Source organism: Ischnura elegans, chromosome 6, assembly GCF_921293095.1.
Source record: "Ischnura elegans chromosome 6, ioIscEleg1.1, whole genome shotgun sequence".
Taxonomy (NCBI): domain Eukaryota; kingdom Metazoa; phylum Arthropoda; class Insecta; order Odonata; family Coenagrionidae; genus Ischnura; species Ischnura elegans.
In genome coordinates this window covers 5,616,219-5,631,648 of record NC_060251.1, presented here as the reverse complement: position 1 = coordinate 5,631,648, position 15,430 = coordinate 5,616,219, and the positions used below count along the sequence as shown (strand labels likewise).

General features: G+C 39.1%; 1 protein-coding gene across 1 annotated transcript in view; it reads left to right on the top strand.

Moving 5' to 3' along the window:
* LOC124160425 overlaps window positions 1–15,430 on the top strand; it is a 262,640-nt gene that overhangs the window by 219,314 nt on the left and 27,896 nt on the right. The window contains exons 8-12 of the mRNA XM_046536282.1: window positions 5,485–5,557; window positions 5,971–6,142; window positions 8,455–8,902; window positions 12,540–12,722; window positions 14,454–14,636. Coding sequence (XP_046392238.1) covers window positions 5,485–5,557; window positions 5,971–6,142; window positions 8,455–8,902; window positions 12,540–12,722; window positions 14,454–14,636 — 1,059 coding nt within the window. The remainder of the gene's footprint in view (window positions 1–5,484; window positions 5,558–5,970; window positions 6,143–8,454; window positions 8,903–12,539; window positions 12,723–14,453; window positions 14,637–15,430) is intronic.

Genomic DNA, 15,430 nt, shown 5'->3' with positions numbered 1-15,430 from the left:
TCTCTCATCCCTTTGAAATATTTATGGGCGATAATCATCGCTGCCTTCTTTTCTTTCTTCTTGTGCGGAGTGTGGCACGTTGTCAGACATCCCACCTTGGCTCTGTCAAAGAGAAAATGAGGGAAGAAAATTTCTGAAAAATATATTGAAAGAGTTTCGGGCATCAAAAAGAAAGGCTTCAATGGATAAGGGGAGGCGTTTGTAAAGAAGAACGATATTTGGGAGTGGAGCTCTCTTCTTCTCCCTGTTCTTGGTGTGGGAGACGTATGTATTGTGCAGGTGAAAAATACACTCAAATGCCTATATACGCTCATTCGTTCCACCTTATGGGAATGGCCTTTACTTTTAACGATGAATTTTGGCAGCAGCACGAGATTCGCATTCATGGATAGTACCTTTGAGTCCCTCGAGCAATGCAAGGAAAGCCTAATTGTCATTCGGGGACGGAAATTTATCGCAAAGCCTACTCGTCAGAGAGGAGAATAATCCTTCTTTATAGGTCAAAACGAAACGTGCTTACCATTGCGGTTTCTTAATTCAAAGCGAGTATTACGTATCTTTTTTGGTAAAAATATTTATCAAGCCTTTTAAAAATATAATGTAGAACAATTGACTTACTCCTGCTCTGAAAATATCTGTAACGTCCCTTTGGAAAAAAATATTTTAGCGCAAGCAAAATTTGATTCTTAAAAATTTCGTCTCAATGAGTCATCCCTTCGGTGAACATTTCGTGCATTTTTATGATACGGTTGTCATTTAATCCGCTTCGTTATAAATTATGCTATCTAGGCAATTTATTGATACACGGTCCAATCATAAACTCCAAAGATAAAATTTAAGGTAAGAAAACAAAACCCTTCTTTGTATTATTCGTGCTAAATAGGGTTAACCTAACAATTGCAAGAAAATCCACTGGTTTTACATGCTCAAGTCGTAGCTTATTGGTATTATTCTTTCTTTCAAATGGATCGTAATTATTACTACCGTAAAGCATTCATTCCAGCAATTTATTGTAAATAAAAACTAAATGAGAATTTCACTCGTTGTAACATGAAACAAAGTAGTCATTTTATTTATCAGGAATTTATTTTTCAGCTTAAACTTACATTCACACTTATCGAAAGAAACTATTTTGAAGAAATATTTGGATTGATTCAAGTGAAACGTTTTTGAAATTTAAATGATATTTTGACATGGCATTATGGCATAACGATTTAGTTTGTTTGCGGAATTCTCAAGTTGAAAAAGTGATGTCTTTCGTAAAATATCTAATTTTCTAAATCGTGGCTTCATTTTTTCCCGTTTTGTGGTAGCTATTACTGCTTCTACTTCGCCCCACTTCAAACGTCGTTGATCGTGCCACCATTTCACTAGATATACTCTGAGTAGAACCTCACCTTCTGCTAGTTAGTACTTCGGTGGTAATAATTGCTCTCAGACCGCGTTCAAGAGCTTCAAAGACATTCAAGCCCTCGCGAAAAAAAAAGAAAAACGTCCCGCGTGTGTCCATCGGATGCTGGCGACTCTATGGTGGAGCGGGAGGAAGACATTGTTCCCTCGGAAACAAAAGAGGAGAGGAAATTTTCTTTTTGTCCCTCGTAACAGCGGGATGAAAAAAAATAAAAGAAGTTGCCGCGGAAGGAAATGGGATTTTTAGGATACGATTTTATTCCGTACCCTTTTTTCCGCGTATATTCGTGGGACCCTGAAGGGGTTTTTAGGGGGAAGGGGAGGGGGCTGAGGTGTTGGGTTCTGGAGGAAGTGCTTTGAGAAAAAAGATCGCGCGGACGACGAGTGTTTGGATATCACTGGGAAGCGATAGTTATGTATACATATGTATGAATCTGCGTAGGGATGTTGGTTGGTGGGGGGTTGCCGTGAAAAGAGGCCAAAAGGACGGAAAACAGATATCCCGGTGGCAAAGCGGAGGGTTTGGGGGGAGTGGTGTTGAAAAGGGGGGGGGGGAATTCGGGTGGTCCAGGAAGAAAGGGAAGGAGAGAGAAAAAGCGATTTTGGGTGGTGGCGTGAGGCATTTGCTCCCGGATGAGACGAGGCGCCGCTCGGGGTGAACTCACCTAAGAAATGCATGAGTGAGATGATGGTCGCGTGCTAGAAAAAAACTGGTGAAGGTGCAAAAAATAAAATAAAAAAGCGTCTTCACATTCTCGTTGTGCCATTTAATTTTAAATATATATACATTTCATTGATCCTCGCCTTTCTTTAATTATTGCCAGTTTTGGTAAGTTATTGAGTAAAAGTAATCGGATTACTTGCAACGATTACTTTTACAGTAATTTGCAGGGGTAATGATTATCTTTTACTATATGTAATTTATACTTGTAATTTACTCCATACGGTGAAAGAGGAATCTTTCCGTTCGTCGTAATCATTATTTGCTCGTAATCGATTATTCGAATATCGTAATCGATATCGACGATTACTTTACTGATTTCCAGGGGCGGATCCAGGATTTCTTTCTGGGGGGGGGGGCACAAGCAAGGCCGTATCCAGGATTTTGTTCTGGATCACAGATACCTCGTAATACAAACGAACGCAATGATAATGGGACCGTATTAAAAATCTTGCATATTTTTTAAGGATCTGGGGGGGGGGGGGGGGGCGTGCCCCCTTCCCCCCCCCCCCCCCCATTAGATCCGCCTCTGCTGATTTCACTGATTTACTCAGGCCTACAGATTATTTGAGTCCCTTATTTGAGCCCATAATTCGCTAGTTCAGCCTCTCTTGTGTTGTAGGCTTCTTATGATGGGTACAAAATATGACACCCCTTGTTCTGTTACACCAGTTGTAATTATATGCATCACAACTTTAGCAGTTTCAATGACTTAATTATTCCACATTTTACTCCAATATTCGACAGTTTCCAGGTGGTCTCTAAAGTCTACAAGAAGTGATTGTTATTTTAGCTTTTCTGATTACTTTTTAAAACCAGTATTTGTACTCTTCAGAAAGGAGCTTCTGAGAGGTTCGCTATGTTAGAATTTAAAGAATAGTTTAGTGAAGAGTGTGATCTGGAGTGTAGCGCTTTACGGTGCAGAAACGTGGACACTTAGGAAGGAGGACGAGAGAAGATGGGAGACGTTCGAGATGTGGGTGTGGCGAAGAATGGAGAAGGTGAAGTGGACGGATAGGAGGAGGAACGACGAAGTGCTAGACATGGTGGGTGAGGGGAGGCAGCTTTTAGATGAGATACGGAGGTGACAGAAGGTATGGATGGAGCGAGTGGTTAGCGGGGATGGGATGTTGAAAACAGTGTTAGAGGGAAGAATGTTAGGTAAACGAGGGAGGGGAAGGAAAAGAATAGGATTTTTAGATAGAATGAAAGGTAGTAGGTCTTATTGTGCACTGAAGAGGGAAGTGCATGATGTAAGGGGATGCTCCGGGAATTCTTCTTAAGCACTCCATGGAAACCTACCTTAATCAATAGAATACTTTAATAAAAATTAGTACTCTTAATTAGTTACTTTTCTCGCAAAGTAGCTGTAATTGAGCCCAGTTACTTTTTCTCAGTACTTATACAAACACTAATTATGTATTACCAATTGCCAAATTATTCTAATTATAACCAAAAGTCATTTACTATCCTAACTGGTGGCGCTCTCTTGTCTGTTCCTGTCATCCTAATAGGCCAAAGAAAATCTTAGTGGCCTAGTGAAGACAGAGAAAGTAATGGAAGTTGAAGATTCCAAGGCAACAGATGAAGGAAGAAAGTATTGTTTTATAAAGTGCTTGTTCACCAATTTCTTCTATTTGCTGATGGTGATTCAGTTTGGAACAAAGGGGACTCGTATTTTTCCGTCTCTTAATTCTTGAGCTACACGCGATGAAAAATCATGTCTTTACCCTTTCAAGTATTAGCTGATTGTCACGAGCTCATATCGAGTGGGCTATCATTACCTCTCAGCCTGGTGCAGTGTCTTCCCGTGCTTCCCTCTGGTGTGCATTGTGGTGAGCGACTTCATCCCTTGATCAATGGTATTCCTCATAGGATATGGTTATTCAAGGTCTATGGTTCAACATGATCACACAACTGAACCAGAACTCTCATGACATCACCAACTCATGAAGAGTGGGTGTCGACTTTCTCGTTTTCTTACTTAAAACTTACGATGGAGTGGAAGAATATTGAAATTATTATTTTTTATATAATCTTTCTTTGCCGTCAATCAGCTGATTTCCTTTCATGAATTTCGATTTCCTATATATGGGTGAGAGATAGGTGAAATATTAGATATCTGGAGGAAAGATGTGGGCCTCCTGATAAAGGTTCCTCTCAAATAGTCAGCTCAGGAGCTTCTTTATTTGTATTCCCTTTTCATAAATCAATGAGAATTCTGCATATCTTAATATTCTGATCACTGATTCTACCTTAATCCATCATCAGCCTCGTGGCTTAAGCAGACATGAGTGGGGTGTAAAATATAGTGAAAAGTATTTTGCTTATTAAATATCCGAAATGCGCTATTTAGCAAAATGCGCTAGTATTTTTATATCCTTGAACTGGAGACTTGTGTTTGATACTCAATCTAAATTTTGTATTTTTTCATATAATCATAAAGCTAGTTAAATGATTCGTGTCATAAATGTCTGATCTCAATGAATACCTAACGCTTACAGCAAGTTGTGCCTCTTGACCCTTGGCAGTGTCTTTAATTTGCAGGCTTGTCCTTGCTTTAAATGAGCTTTAAATAGCATTTTCCTGATTTCCACCCGAGGTATGCCATGGGTTTGTTATAGCATTAAAGCTATAACGTTGGACCTCGAATAATCTTCGCCCTTGATACACCCATTTATTTTTGGCAGAAAAAAATAATAACAGAATGCATATAAGGTACATCTTTTAATGTCAAAGATAGTCTGTTGGTCAAGTCAGCACTGGTCAATATTACATAATGGTCGTGAAAGAATTTTTCAGTTGTGGTTGCGAAAGAGTTATCTATTTGACGGGGAGATAAATGCATTTTCTTGGCTTAAAAAATTATATTGCCTAAGGGTAAAATAATTGTTTACAAAAATTGATTGCTAGTACAAGCAATTTTTTATGTGTGAAGACTAAAACCCAATATTTCATCTATAAGAAATATGAATTAGCAAATAAAAGAACATCTGGTCCGATCACCATGCTTTTGTTATTCAGTGGAACCTTGAAGAGCTCCAGGGCCTTTCAAATGACATTATGTTTTATGGATTCAATCCACATTGACCTTGTGGATTGAGGATGAAATTTTGGATTAAAACTGTAGATTTGAATAGGTGTTATACACTCTTGGAAATATTTTATTTTATGTATCTACAAACTATTCCACATCGTGCACGATCAAAAGCTAGGTGAAGTGATTCTGTTATTCTCCCAAATCTCATCCCATAATTTGAGCTGCTCTTATTCAACTGCACCCAATGAAAACAGGCATGTCCCGTGCAAGTGTTTTTTTTACCTCTGACTGATATTTATTCTTTCATCCTCAGATACTCCGGGACCTCAGGCAAGGGCTTTTAAGGGTAGGACAAGGGCCATCAGGGAGAGGAATGCTGTCTGCTGGTAATTTTATGTTTTCTTGCTTTATTACTGAGCTGTGAACTCTGCATTTTTCATTTTTTTTATAAAATGATAGGAGATACCTCTGCGCAAAATATGTACTTTGCAATTTTAAATTAATTTTTAAATGTTTTTAGCTATATTAACCATTAGTGCTATGATATGAAATCATTTTTTCATTCTTTTTCCTTTATTTTTTGGTCCCAAAGTATTCCGTGTTTTTCTATTAATAAAATTGGATCCTTTGGTGATAAAAGAGAAAGTTTTTTTTATTAGATTCTCTTCATTTGTTGTGAGAGTGGATTGAAAGTGGAAAATATCTCAAGTCATCGCATTCAGCATAAATTGTTAGCCAAATATATTGAAAATAGTGCTGTTTTTGTATTGATGTTCACCCCTTGTCTGTTTTCTTCCAGACGACACGACGTACATGTACGATGACGATGTGGTTGTTCATCGTAATCCCGCTTTGGAGCCTCATTGGTATGACGAGCCTCCGTATGAGAGCGACCCAGAAGATTTCCTAATGGGAGAGGCTGGTGGCTTTGGACCTATTTATGGTGGGATCCCAGGATCTAGTAATGGAAGGTGAATGCACTGCTATTATTATTCAATTATTCAGCAGGTTCATTACGGGGCATTTTACAAATTATCCAGGCATGGGACTTTCATCCTCAATTCACTATGTGGCCGATTCCTCTCTTATAAGCTTTACATATTTACCCATTGAAATACAAGACATAGTGAAAGGGAGATTATAACTTTTTGCTTTAATTACATGATTGTGTTTCTTCTCATTAACTCATATGCTTGGCAAGCGATTGCTGCTCTTTGGAGACAATGAAGAATATGTTTCTGAGGCATCCTGAATGTAAATATAGTGGACCTGATGGTGATGAGAGGCTTTATCAGTAGTTTTAATAAATGTTCATGGTGTGTACCTGAGTTATCCTTAAATGATGATTTTTATAATTAAGGAGATCTACCAGTTAAAGTACGTTTTCATGGATCATACTTCAACTTACTCAGGCCTGTCTCTCCATCCAAATTGGACTTGCCTCCTCCGTTTTCAATGAAGTCTCCTCCCTTTTACTCAGCCATTTTATCTCATATTCTTCCTTCCTCCCTGGCTTACCTAACATTCTTCCCCCTAACACTCTTTTCAACATCCCCTCTCCGCTAAGTACTCGCACCTTCCATGCCTTCTGTCTCCTCCGTATCTCATCTAGAAGCTGCCTCTCCTCACCCACAATGTCCAGTACTTCATACTCCCTCTTCCTCTACATTCTTCCGCCTTCTCTATTCTTCTCTATACCTACATATCTAGCCACCAGTCTTTTCAGGTCCTCCTTCCTAAGTGTCTACATTTCTGTGCCCTAAATCTATAACTATACTCTCCAGTTCAGCCTCTTCACTAGCCTTTTCTTAAGTCTCATGGGTATGTAGCAGTCATCTCATTAGACTGTTGCTATTAGCAACTATCTGTCTGTTTTTCGCTAATGTTCTGCCCAGATAGCTGAATTGCTCCACCAGCTCATTATTACGACATCTATGTTTATTTTGAACCTCACATGGGGTGATGATTCATGATGGCTAGCAAAGCTGCATAAATTTCTTAACTTTGATTGTGAACATTTTTTGTGCCTCTACCCATCATCCATAATAGTGTTTCCTTCATCAAAGAAAACGAAAGGCATTGATTGCGATTAGTTACCCACCATTTGTGTATTCATAATACACGAATTATTTGGCTTTAGAAATCCCAGTTTAGACGAATGCTAATGGTCAATTTTAACCTCATTTGAATAAGGCTAGATTTGCGGCCATGCGATGCCACTTCACGTGACGTCACAGGGGCCGAGATGCTATACGAGTAGTCAGGAGTTTTACATTGTCTGAGATTACCAATACATGCATGAGGCACAGAGTTAAGGAAACATTTTAATAATCACCTATTAAAACTGCCTATGGTCGGAAAGTTTCCTTCGTTTCATAAGGTATTAATTATCCTTATTCAAGCCAAGCCAAGTGCTACCTGCTAGCAGCCTGCATCGCAGCGGCACACATTTCCTCGCCCCAAGGTCACCTCACACAGCGGAAGCGGGAACCAGAATGACATCACATGGGGTTTTAATGGGTGTGATATTGCAATTAATTTTCTTGTTGTAAGAATTGATTATGTACTGCTATAATTAGCTACCGTTAATTATGCCCTAGCAGTGCGCATAGAGATAAATGCACTCGTATTTAATGAGAACAATGACACATGATAGGGATACACCTTGAGCACTGGGTAAGCTATCTTTGCTATGGAGTTCCTTACAGCATGACGTTACGTAACAAGAAAAATGAAATGGCCTTGGTTGTAGTGAGTTTTCATTTTTTAAGTCAGAGGCAAATTCAATTATAATTTTTTAAATGAACCATGCTTATGCACACACATTTAAATGAACCATGCACACTTATATGCACATACCATTACTGTTACTTTCCTTCAGCATTTTGTAAATGTCCGAAGAAATATATATAACAAGAGAAACTTTTGTTTTATTTAAGATAAAAATTTAACTTTCTATTTTTAAAATATACACATATGTATATAGGTAATAAATATTTTCAGCGTATTAATATTGAAGAATTAATCTAGTTCATATGGATTGGTATATACTATACATATTCTCACAATATTTTTGGCCTGAAAACGTTGGTACTATAGAATTGAGAAAGTAATGATTGGTTGCAGACATTAATTAGTCTATCTTAATTAATAGTTACATTTTTGTAAATGCAATGGTAATGAATAATTTTGCCTTTTATGTAACCATATTGGTGATGGAGTCGCTTTTGCTCAATTTCTTCACAAGTCTGTTAAAATTGTCCTTACTTGTATCTGCGTACAGGGTGTGCTTCACATTGAACTTGCGACCGGACCAGCATGGCCAGAATGTGATCTCTCTCCGATCGGCGGGTGACATCTCGCTGCCGAGGGAGGGAGGCCCGCCCGTCTTGCCCCCGTGGATTGCCCGCTCCACTCTTTGTCCCCGTGACGTCTGCGGCCCCGGCCGGAGGCACGCACTCCTAATACCGAATCAACAGCAGCAGCCCCTTCCGCCCACGCCCTCTAGGAGGGAGAGCGGGGACTATGCGGGCTCGGACGTGCAGAGCGTAGCGTCGACGCTGTCCGTGGAGACGAGTCGCTCTGAGCAGGAGGGTGCGGGGCTGTTGTCACCTGCCGCCGCGCACAGGGGTGCCAACCACTCTCACCACCATCACAAGGGCCAGGACGCAAGGAGACACCGCAAGAAAAAGCAGAGCAGAGGGGGAGGAAGTGGAGGAGGGGGGTATTCTGTGAGTATCCACCCTCAGCTATACTTTTTATTATTCATTATTCATAGGCATTGTACCTCACGAAACAGAAATAGGTGTTAAACATATTAGGGTTGCGGTAGGTTCACATGAAGTGTTTTAACAAATCATTCTGTCCTATTGAAATATGAGGTAGTTGCACTTTTCCACTAATATTTATTGCATATGATGTGGTTCAGCTCACAGAGCCTACATCTGGTACAAAACATTGTATTACATAAATACATCACATTTATGCCTTTGAGGAAGGGGTGGGGGGAGGATGTGACAAGTTTGGGGAAGGAGTATGGGGGAGGCAGTGAGAAAACAAACAACTAAAAAGATATGGGAAAACTCAGGGATAGACAGAGGGCTCTAGGCATAACTGTGGAAGAACGACACCGGGGAAAGAGCCACAGAAATGGGAAGGCCAAGGGGATGGGGGAGAATAGAAAGGTCAGGGTGAAATAGAAATGGAGAGGTTGGAGTAAGTAGCAAAGCAAGGGAGAGGTGGGGAGAGAAGTCCCAGAAAGGTTGAACTCACTCCGACCTGCGTCCCCCTTTTACAGTGGACTACACGCTTCAATTCACAGGAATAGGTTCACATCCAGCAGTGTAAAAAAGTAATTATCAAATGTAGCAAATCAAGATGTTTTTTGTCATCTTTTTAGTTTATGATGTATTTTAAGATTACTTACAGAGTGAAGATGAAAAGTTTCTCTCAAATGGAGTTACAGACCAACAGTGCCAGATATAAGTTGCTTGAATGCTCAATTCACAATTTCATGATGTATTGAGATGATACATAACTTTAATTTCTAATGCAAAAATAAATAGTAAAAATTAGATACAAAGAAAGATACATTGATTCAAACTACAGCAGACTCCAGATTTTTCCCACGATCTTTATAAAATAATAAAATCGGACGCAAAATCATTGGAATTACTGCATTAATACGAGGATACACTGGGCTTATTATTTCCGTTAGAATCCCCTTTTTAAAATGGAAGCGATTGTGCGCTAGCTGCATTCACGGGAGCACCGTGTTCCTGTTTTCCAAGCCTCGAAGTGCACAAGTGCACTCCGCTAAAAAGATCGCCAACTGGCGAAGAAAGCTCTGAGTCCGGGAAGCACTCTAAAATAACAGAATAGCTGCATAAATAATAATAATAAAGTGTATGTTTTAGGTAAATTAAAGGCATTGCTAGACATTTAACCTGTCAATGCCCACGGGTGCCATGTGGCACCCAGTGCAGTGCTGAGCCAATACTCCTGCAATGCATTTAATATGTAAATTTTAGGGTACATTTTGCTGCACATACTTAGTGGAAGGTTGTCTCTATTATTCAGTCAGTTTGAATAGTGTTCATTTTGTTGAGCTCATAGGTATCATATTTTTTTAAAGTGAAATATGTGTGAATTTAAAAACACTTTGGGCGCTGACGGGTTAAGTGAAAGTTTGGGTTAGCCGTGCTTTCCGATTGTTGGTGCTGTCTCTCATTAGCCATTGGGATAATCTGCAGTGTACTGTACAACCATTTTTTATGTAATAATTTTTAATATGTTCACAATATTTTGCTAGGTTCTAAGCCACATTTTCAGAGAACAAAGGAATTTCCTGAAATTTTTCTTCTGTTTTATATTTGCATACCGGCAATGCATTGGAAACCGTAGGCCCCATGTGCATGAATTATCTTCTAAATATATCAAGTAAGATATGGTTTACAGGAATGCGCATTTCATTTTCTCCCCGTGACACAGTTGTACCTATCAGGTGTACAAGATGGTGAATAACCAATCCAAGTATCTAAAGATTTAAACACTTAATCAATACTTCGTTTAATAAGGAAATATTTTCATTCACTTGAAATATTTTCATTACCCAAAACGATTGTAAATATCAAGCAATTTTTTGAGATGTTGTCCCAGAATTGTTGGAAAACACGGAAACACAATGACTCATATGCCTGAGGAACAACTAAACCATCATTTGGAGATTATTTAAAACCAGTAAAATAGACTTGGGCAGGTTGGTTTTCATTTTTCAATCACCATGCAAACTAAAAATCAGTGAATAGCAATAAATAGCATAAATTAGACCACAGAAATAATGAATGTAGAATAATATTTTCCATCAAATGGCAATTTGCAATTCTATTGTGAAAAAAATGGAAAACTAATATTCTAATTGAATTTCATTTGACTCATTATGAATGTTTCAAAAACGTTTGTGAAATACAGGTCTGAATAGAATGGTCTTAAAATGTAAAGCTTACAAAAGTGAAATATTTGATTATGTTTGGTGATGTTACCATAATAAGTATACCATAATATATTACTAGGGTAGGTACCTAATTAAATGGTGAAATACATGTCTTACCTGTACAAAGGTTTAAAATTTTGTGAAAGGGTAACTGGAGGGTCTTGGCTTGGATAATGTTGTGTATCCTCTTTTTAATATGTACTTGAAATTGGTAAAAATGTTAACTTGGACAATTTATATTAATTAAATGTACATTTTCATTGAATTTAATTAAATCGAGTGTTTTCTGCTAAGATTATTGAAAATAAATGGGTAAAAATAAATGATTCATATTGTTTGTTGCTTGATACTTTTTTCTTGTGTTCAAGTTTCCTCTATTTCTCAAATTCCATGTGCGTGAAATGACTGTATAGTTTTTTTAACATGATGAGTGCAACTGTTTTACCCTGGAGAAAAATACATAATATGTACCAAGAGTGATGTTGAGTAAACAGTGTGAATTAATACACGTGGTGGCCTGTAGTCAGCTCAATGTATGGTACACATTGAAGGATAAGAGAGGTGATGGAGAAGGGAGGTATGTTATAAGGAAAGGGAAAAGTTTCCTCCAGATCCTTCAAAGCCACAAGACCCTTACGGGACTTCCTACTTTGCTTACTTAGTGATCTGGCATTGTCCTCTTATATCTAAATTGACCAACTCAAGTTCTAAATCCATGTAATATCCTCTCGTTATTTTCAAAATTTTTACCTAGTTTGTCTACTATGAATTAGTATCAAATATTATTCTATAGATTAAATTTTATTATTCAATGTTAACCCTTGTACTGCCACTACTGGTTGAGCGAAAACTGCCAGGGGCCGATTTATCGGCCCGAATTATTTCACTTTTTTTTGTGATTTTGGGCTTTTCAACGGCTGTAATTTATGTAAACACCCATAATCTATCTATGGTTATAAGATTTAAATATATCTTAATAATTGGGAAAAAAATCTATACCTATTAAATAAAATTAAGTAGGTGAAAAATTTTTAAATCTGAAATGTTGCTGATCTCTGCATTCCCTTCGGGTTTTCACCACGTCCGTTGGGTTTTGGTGACAACAGTTTTGCTGACATTGCAGTCTGCATCTTCAGGTCGAAAGTTGAACCCAACGGATGCGGTGAAAACCCGAAGAGAATGCAGAGATCATCTGATCAGTGCCGTGAAAATCTTCGAACCTGAAATGTTGCTAATTCCGGAAAATAGCCTTGGCAGTCTTCGTACATCCCACCTGAAATGGGCAAATGCAGTAAAAGGGTTAATGTTCAATATTCAGTATTCTTTATGATCAGTTTCATTCTCTTCATGTTTCCGATGGTTGTGTTCTTTGGCAGAGTCGCAGTACAGCGAGCGTGAGTGCAGGGAGCGAGGAGGGTTTCTCAGCCAGCCACAGTTCGGACAACGAAGAGGAGAGGGAGGTGGGAGGGGAAGGGGGGGAGGACGACGAGAGCGAGGGGGAAGCGAGGGGCGGGAGCAAGGATGGGCCAGACAACGGCAGCAGCAGCACCCAGCAGCCGGTGAGCATCCGTGACATTTTATTGGCTGCATCTGTTGTGCTTGCGCAACATGGATTGACAATCATTCTATTGCAGAGGCTTTGTTGGGTTGTCAGCTGGCCAGAAATTAGGAGCACTTCACTAAAGTTTGAAACAATTTTATTGCACAAAGTAGAGTTTGCGCACACAATAAGTGGAATAAGTGAATATAGTCTAGAAGCAGAGAGGGAGTCAAGTGTTTCTGAGTGGGCCTTCTTATGGTTTATGGCTTACTGTGTGTTTCTTCTCTGCTTTTCATCGGTGTACAAAAGCCCTACTAAGCACACTAGTGAGGGGCAGCAAGGCAGTCAATCCCCTACAAATCCTCAGCAACAGCAACAAAAACAATGAACAAATATCCCACGAATCCCAATACCAAGCAACCAACAATCAACTTACCAACCAACAACAATGATGTCCAACTAACCCTCAATAACCGACCCTTGTCCTTCTTTTATCTTTCTATTTATTCTATTTGAGCCTAAGTTGGAAGGAGGGGGTTTCCGTTAGGCATCCACCCCTCCAAGATTAGTATCAGAGGTAGATATATGGAATGGCACATCATAAGGTAAGGTAACATAGCCTTTAAGGTGTGTACAAGCCTCTGTAAATCTAATGTAGAGAAGAGGCAAAATGGAAATGACTTTTATTAGAAATCACGTTAAGTTCACTGAAGGTGTGGAAATTGGCATCATTTGAGACTAATGACCTTTAGTGTCCCTTTCTGGTAAATGGTATTTTATATATGCCATCCCCTGTGCTCACAACACATTTGTCTAGATACCCTCATAGCAATATCTGACATGTTCATCCCTGACTCTTTCATTTGTAGCCTCATTGCTTGAAAGACAGGGGGAGCTTGCTCCTTCCCCTGCATCTATCCTTTACGCACTTCTGCTGCCCACCCCTTCCTCTCGCTGGGCGATTATATCATTCTGTTCCCTCAATTTGTCGTAGGTGACGCTAATGTTATTCTAAACATCGTTAATTATGTTGCAGATTGCCTAGTTGCAATTTAATTTAATGATATACTGATAAAAATGTCTTTCATTGGGTAGAAAAATTTTTATTGACATAAAGAGAACCATGTACCTGCACTTTTGACTTGAAACTATCGCGAGGAAGTGCTAAATCCAACTCACTGCAACTGAAGCATTTCAGGGTGAAACACAAGTCCGTATTTGATGAGAAAAGGACAAAATTTGGGGGAAATTTATGTAAAGAATACATATTTAATTTATTCAATGGTTTATCAGAAGATTGAAATCTATTTTCATTTCCAAACGCAAGCAAAAACATAAAAATGTGTATGTAAATCTAAAAAGCACTCCTTTGATGTACCCAGTAGAAACTTGAATCAGTACTTCGTTTTATAGTAGGAATTTGAAAATGCATTTAGATCCAAAAATATCTGAAGATCTGGCTCCGAAAATCAAGCATCCAATCCGGATCTGGGTCCGAAAAATATCCTGGAACCATCTATCCCTACAATTTAGCTAATGTTTGTCATTTACTGCTCCTCCTTCGCTCTGGATTCATGGTTTTAGATGGAAAACTATAATATCATAACATAATAGGTAATTCGTAAGACAATGGGAAAACCAGTTTCAGAGATATTTTCCTTCCAACTTAAATTGGCATTTGGATTTACTGTCCTTGAACATTACTCCTGATGGTTACTTCTTATATGAATTTTATTATATAACCTTTTAGGACTCAGCTGCTTGCAGTGGTGGAAGCAGGGCGGGAACTTCTTTTGTTGGCCGCATGAAAGGGATACGCCAGGGAGTTCAGCGCAAGATATCCCGCCTGCGCTCAACGCAGAGTGTGGATGAAAGTGTGGCTGAGGAGGAAGAAGCAAACGCAAGGGACGCAAAGTTGGGGGATGGAATGCTGGTAAGTTTTTTTTCTTTAGAGATATATTACTGAAATTGTTAATTGGAGAACCGCAAACGGAAGGTTCCCCATGCTTTAGCTTGGTTTCCAGGATTTCGTCCACATTGGTTGTTCATCTTAAAATGACAGTTCTGCTGGCATTTCCTGAGGTATCTTCAGGTTTGAGGAGTTATTGCAGGTTTCTGGTTAGTTCTTTATACCGCAGGTGGTAGGCTGGTGCATTTTCTTGCATCCTCATTGGTCAGATTTTTTTCTCAAACTATTTTTTTCCAGGCATTTGAGTGGCTGTTATTTAGGCTCGTCTATTTACAAAGATTGTCATCCTTAATGTGAAAAAAGGACCTTTTACCAATGACATATACCGAGTAAAGTGCTACTGTGGAAAATCATTCATAGACCAAACATTTAGACAACTAGAATTCAGAAACATAAAACATCTGACGGACACCAAAAACAGACTGTCCCAGTTACAGTGGAACCTTAGTTGAATGACCTTCAGTTATGCAAATTTCTTGGCTGTCTGTGTATAGGCTCATCTTTTAACCTGTGTCTAGAGTAGATAACATACTTGGGTGGGCTTTTGGGAATGGGAGCAGGTAATGGGGAGATTAGATTGAAAATGCAGTGGGGCTAACTCCCAGGGCACATAGACATCAGTAAGGGTCAATTGTGCCAACAACTGATGATTCACCACCCATAGAGGCCTACGTCCTTAGTGAAGGCCAAGACGTCTCCAATCTGGGCTCTACAAAAGGTGAGTTCAAGTGCCTATACCAAGTCCTCATGATTGCAGG